Below are 6000 nucleotides of genomic sequence, written 5' to 3' on the forward strand. Positions count from 1 at the left end.
TCCTCTGGCAAACCATCCCCACTAGATTAAACTCGGGAGTGGGTTAACCTTCATAAAGAGCATCTCTCCATCACATCCCATCCCCCCATCCTCCTGCTACAGTCCGTGGATTTTTCCTCTCCGGAGCCCGTTTCAGGATCTCCACCAGAAAATCTTCGCGACTGTTTGTATTGCTGACATAAAGACACGTACAGTTCACACGGCAGCTGTGACGAGCCGCTTCCTGTGTTTTAGAGGCTCTTTACAACACATGACAACAGGATTTCAAAATTTTATTTGAACTTATGTTAACACACAACTGTTAAAATATTTACTTCTGCAAAACAGTCTTTTAAAAGCTGACCCAATTAGCTGTAATTTGATATTCTTTTATTTTTTGAGGAAATTGGAACATACGATGTTTTTATTTTAAATTCAAAAACGGAACAGCATTATTAGTTGACCCGGGAAACAAACAAAATAGTATCGTGTTGTCAAATACATTCTCTTTATAAAAAGAATCTTATTTGGAAATATTTACATTTCTTCTTGAAAAAAAAAAAATAAAAAATAAAAATTGAACAGGACACCTTTACAGTCCAAATAAAAAAGAAACGGCAAGTATTGCATTGCAATGCAAGGACTATTCGTCCAAATGACAAACTGATTACAGAAAACTGATTTAATTATTTTTAAAATGCAGCAGTCCAATATTTTACCTTTCTGAAAAGGGGTTCCCCCGTGAATTGTGTCCTTTAATTGGTTGCGATGTGGCCCCTGTCACTGCCCGGCTGGTTCTGCAGAAGGAGCTCCGTGTTCTGGGCCCTCAGTCTCTCCAGCTCCCTCTCCAGCTCTCCGAGCCGGACCAGGGAGCTCTCCACGGTCAGACCCCCGGGCTCCACGGCGCGCCTCAGCCGGTTGTTCTCCTCCTCCAGCCGGGACATGCACTTCTCCAGCTCCAGGTACTCCTGCACCAACTCCTGCTTGGTCATATTCTGCAGGCTCTCGACGTGGTACATCTCGTAGGTCTCGGAGAAGTCTCTCTGGAGAAACTCCCCGCCTGCGTTCCCGGGTCTCCCGATGCCGTCGCTGCCTCCGCCTCCGCCGCTGCCGTCGTCATCGTCCTCCTCCTCGTTGTTGTTGTCGAACAAGTCCTCCTCACTGCCGGTGTCCTCCGTGCGGCTGCCAACCCCCGAGGGCCGCCTGACCCCGGTCTCGGTGTTGAGGTCGGGCTCCTCTCGGTCGTGCTCGTCCATCAGGAACTGGGTGGTGTTGTAGGGGGCCACTGGAAGCCCTTTGGCGAACATCTCCTCTCTCAACCGGGAAGCCCTGGCCGTCTCCTTCTCCTCCAGGGCTTTCCTCTCATCCCAGTTAAGTTTGTAATAAGGCTTCCAGTTGCGCTTCTTCTTGGAGGTCCTGCGCCGGTGCCTCTTCTTGCCCAGACGCGCATCCAAGCCGGTGTCGGAGTCGATGTGGCTGTCCTCTTGCGCCTGGTTTAAAGTCTCCTCCAGCGGTCTGCCTTCGCCGTTTTTGTCCTGTGGGGCGAGATCACCGTCACCCACTGTGTGGACGCCGGGTTTCTGGTGGGGCTGAGCTGCGATCGGGCACTTTGGAAGCACGTTTCCGGCTGCGAAGGCAGGGCACACCCCCCTCTGTCCGCCTTTCCTCTGCCATAACTTGTCTGTGTTGATCTCCCCACAGTGCTGCGGCTTCTGGTCTCTCTGGCGCCCCCTGCTGCCGTTCTCCGGTCTACCACGGTTCCTGGCTGGGAGATGCTCCAACGCGTCTCCGCTGCTCCCACCTGATGGGCTGCCTGAAGTTTTCAGGTGATGGGTCCGCTCCGCTGGCTCCGTCATTCTGATGTTCCGGTCCGATGGCTCCGCTTTTAGCACATTTTACACAATGTTCTTGCTCTCAAAACTGAGCTTCAAAAGTTCGTTAAAATACGGTAAACTCAATTTAAACTAAATATGCGTATTCCAGAAATCACTAAAGAAAGTTCAAAGTCTGACAACAAACTCTCGCAAGTGAAAAGTAAAACTTCTGAACAGTAAACACTTGTTACTGCTCAAAGGGTTTGTCAGAGCAACTGTCGCTAACTACCATTAACTGTTTCGCTGCTGTCAGAACTCTCGTTCACCCGGAGACGACGTTTCGCCGTCACAACAGTGTCCAGTGTGATACTCAAGAAGAGGGAGCTCGTGTTTATATAGCTGCTCCGCCTCTACCCGTGCGGATGCAGCTGTTTGTAACACCCGTTGGATTGTGGGACATGTGGTTTTAATTTCGATGAAGCACTGTCGGAGGCCTCCACATTGAACTACATAGTCCACAAGTCCACCATAACTGACGAGCATTTTAACCAATCAAATGGTAGACACTTGATCACGATAAGGGCCACCCCTCTCTTAGTTGATTGGACAGGAGGATAACTTTGCTGTTGCTAAGCTTAAAGTATTTTCTGATTGGTCAGTCCAATAGTCAATCAAAAGTACGTAATCCACACCAAGAAAGCAGTCCGGAGCATTATATGGACGTTACCATCTACAAATAAAGGGGACACAGAGAAAAGTTACGAAATACAACTTAATTTAAATACTGTCGAATGGCATGATATGATAAATGAAATAAATAAGCATAATATATAAGTAGGATCAGTAGGGCTTACTTTCATTTGCAGACCACACAGTCTAACGCCGAATAAGTAATACAATGTAAACCCTCCTGTATTTGAAGCAAAATGCAGAAAACCTCTTAAGGAAACTAGTCCGTGTTGAATGTTCACACTGGAAAATAAGTAAAAACAGCTTACTTTCAAAATGCAATTATGTTTCATGCTTAGTGGCATAAAAATGCTTCGTTTGGGTGACAGTTGGCTCATTAAACGTTTCAGTTTGAAAATCCTGTGTGTCGTGCGGAGTGATACATAGTCGGACAGGGGCTTGGGTGAACTCTGGAATCAGCGTAAACAAACGACATTTATTGTCAAGCTGCCGCTCCGAGCACAGCTCCAAGCCCCTCGTTGTTAAAGGGTGGGTCAGGCGGTCTCACACTTAATAATCCTGTTACCAGTGGACGGAGTGGTGTAGATCAGTTTTGAGTATTTTCTGCGCAACCCACGTTTAAAATGCAGTCTTAGATTTACACTGTTGTGTCGTGTGAACAGCTAAGGATATGCTAGCTAGCTAACGTTAGCTACGTGTTAACGTTAGTTAGCACATGATAACTACGTTTGTGTCGCTCCCAAATTAAACATTAATTCATAAAGTGTGTAGCCATACGCACTAACGTTGCAACCAAAATAAACGTATAGACGATGTTGCAAAGCAAGTATGTTCTAGCCAGGACTAGTAACGTTGACTCAAACGCCATACTGTTCATAAAGCCATGGTATCTAATGCTAAAGTTAACGTTAATAAACCACGTACGGTCGACCAGTTTCAATCAAAGTGTTTCTTTGTTATTCATTTTGTCGACAGAGCTACAGCGAACACGCGACGAAGTAAATTAATAACAAGACCACTAGCTACAGAAATGGCTAACGTTAGCCATTTGCTAACTAGGCCGATGTGTTTATACTGGGTCAGCGTAATTGCTGGACCGTAATGTTGCCCGTAAGGTTTACAACATAATTACGAGTGATTGTGATATTCTCTCGAAAGACTATAGTCTTTTAATGTGTATCATCAGATTGAAAACTGTGCTTATTACAGTCTATGGTATTAATCCGGGAACTGGAACTCTCGATGAACTAATTTAGTTTCAGGAAGTAGACGGTCCCTGATCTTGCAAGGCAACACTGAAGCTTTCCTTCAGTTTACTGATGTTTAGCAAGCTCTAGTTGGCTTTTACACGCTAAGCTAACAATCCACTCGTGCATTTTCCTTAACTTTTATTATGTTCTCGATATCTGTAAATCAAACTGCTGAATTTATTTATTGTTTGATAAAAATAATCAGAACCTTGTTATGGAGTATACATATCTTAATATAGTTTTCTGATTATTCTCTTCTGCACATTTGTACATTTACATCTAAGGAGGTTTGCACACTTAATTTCCCACTGTTCATTGTAAAATGGCTAGTCAATACACTGACTTCCTCTTTAACTGTGTCACTATACCATGTACACCCATAGGCCTATATTGTTCTTTCCACAAACCAATTGCATTCATGGATGAAATGCATTATTCAGTCTGTGACCCCTTATGGTGGGTCTCCCAACACTGCTTGCAAAGACTGAGAATCCAATGGCTACAAACAACACAGGCCTACTGTTTCTACTAATAGAATCAGGCAGAGTTACAGCTCTGGCAAATAAGCATGCTGAGCTGGGGATCCTTTGAGGAAGACGTGATATGTTCCAGTTAATATGAAACCTAATGACGATGGAGATTGAGAAATCATACCACGGCTTCCCATATTCTCAAATCAAGGAGCAGTTGCAGCTACAGAACCAGAGCTGCTCCTCCATAGATCACAGCTTGTGAGGATTAGCAGGCATGACTTAATCTCTCACCCTGTCTAACATGGTTGTTACTGCAATTGAGAGCGGATGAAAGATACAAAATTGTTTTAGGCTATATGCATGACCCTGAAGTGTAATTTATGGCTGATATCTGTGAACTGTGCTTTTTTAGATTTCCATGAAGACAGCTGGTCTAGATTTGTTGCACTGGTACACTGTCTGCATTAAATGACTGAGTGAGAGAAACATGTCACTTCAAGTGCCTCCTACCCACCCCACCATACCTGCTTGTTTATGTACGTGAGTGTGTGTGTGTGTGTGTGTGTGTGTGAGAGAGAGAGAGAGAGAGAGAGAGAGAGCTTGTGGATTGCTGCAGATAAGGAAAACTTATATTTTATGGTCTTCCTGACAGGACCAGTTTCAGACAACCCAGCTGAGCTCTGTCCCTCTCTGCTCTCTGTTATAACTCCATTACAAAGACTAAATTAAGTTTCCAGCCACTGCTCTGCTACTGTGGGCACGTTTCCATCCACTTACAAAAAATAATCTAGTCTAGGTTGTATTTTTTAAGACAGCACATCACCATTTAGATCCATGTAGATACATCTGGCCGTGCAAGATAAATGTGATTCGAAAAGAATTGTTGATGTTAAGATATTTGCAATTTCTTGTCATGGCCAACAGGAGGCACTGCACTCTAACTGATTGGTATAGAGAATTGAATATTTAATATTTAACATAGTGCCCGTTTACTCTGACCAACAAGTAAACATTTTGATAATGTCCTGATCTATATTTACCTCCTCAAATTACACAGAACTTTGATACAGTCATTGGCCAAGGTTGTCCTCATGAACCTCACCTGGAAAATAATAAGTTAATAGATGACCAGAGATGTTGTGGCGCACAATAAAAGGCAAACAATGACTTTCAGGCAATGAATACTCAAACAACCATCCATACACAGGTAAAGTACACTTCATATATATTTTTTACAACTTTTCATTATTGTCTTTTCTTTTAAAGGAGTGTATTTAAAGGCCAAATGTCAATTTTTTGGTTTGGATAGTTAGGTATACACCTCTCTGCACATTAAAGGTTAGTACACAAAGTGTATACATGTTTGTACCTTTACAACGGAGGGAATTAAACATTATATATAAGCAGCCATTATATCATCATGTTGTACTAATATTGTCCTTGAACCCTCTTATGCAGTGGTGGACGAAATATACCTTTAGAAGTCCTGCATTAAACATTTCATGTAAATGTACAATTAGCAGTATTAGCATCAAAGTATAATTGAAGTACCAAAAGTAAAAGTACCCATTATGCAGAGGAAAAGAGGATTGATTGGGTTTAGGTTATATTATAATACTGGTTCATTGAAGTGTGCCTGCAGCAGGTATAGGCGGAGCTTGTTGAATTACTTTATATGAACTGCAGGGAGGCTTGTGAATTTACCCCCAACGATCAATAAAGTCTTATCTTAACCTATAATAATACACCATGATGTATTTGTTGATTATGTTTTGTGCTAATCATCCAAATTTG

General features: G+C 43.0%; 1 protein-coding gene across 1 annotated transcript; it reads right to left on the reverse strand.

Moving 5' to 3' along the window:
* Positions 1-259: 259 nt before the first annotated feature.
* hexim1 (HEXIM P-TEFb complex subunit 1) lies at positions 260-2165 on the reverse strand. The gene has a single exon (XM_068718990.1). It carries the CDS (start codon positions 1833-1835, stop codon positions 735-737), a length of 1101 nt encoding a protein of 366 aa, XP_068575091.1. The 5' UTR covers positions 1836-2165; the 3' UTR covers positions 260-734.
* Positions 2166-6000: the final 3835 nt, after the last annotated feature.

The sequence above is a fragment of the Cebidichthys violaceus genome, unplaced genomic scaffold (assembly GCF_023349555.1).
Source record: "Cebidichthys violaceus isolate CVI_PGR_0920_01 unplaced genomic scaffold, fCebVio1.0.p SCAF_23, whole genome shotgun sequence".
NCBI lineage: Eukaryota > Metazoa > Chordata > Actinopteri > Perciformes > Stichaeidae > Cebidichthys > Cebidichthys violaceus.

Excerpts from the sequence above, each read along its gene's own strand:
- hexim1 (XM_068718990.1), bottom strand. The coding sequence starts at position 1,835 with ATGACGGAGCCAGCGGAGCGGACCCATCACCTGAAAACTTCAGGCAGC.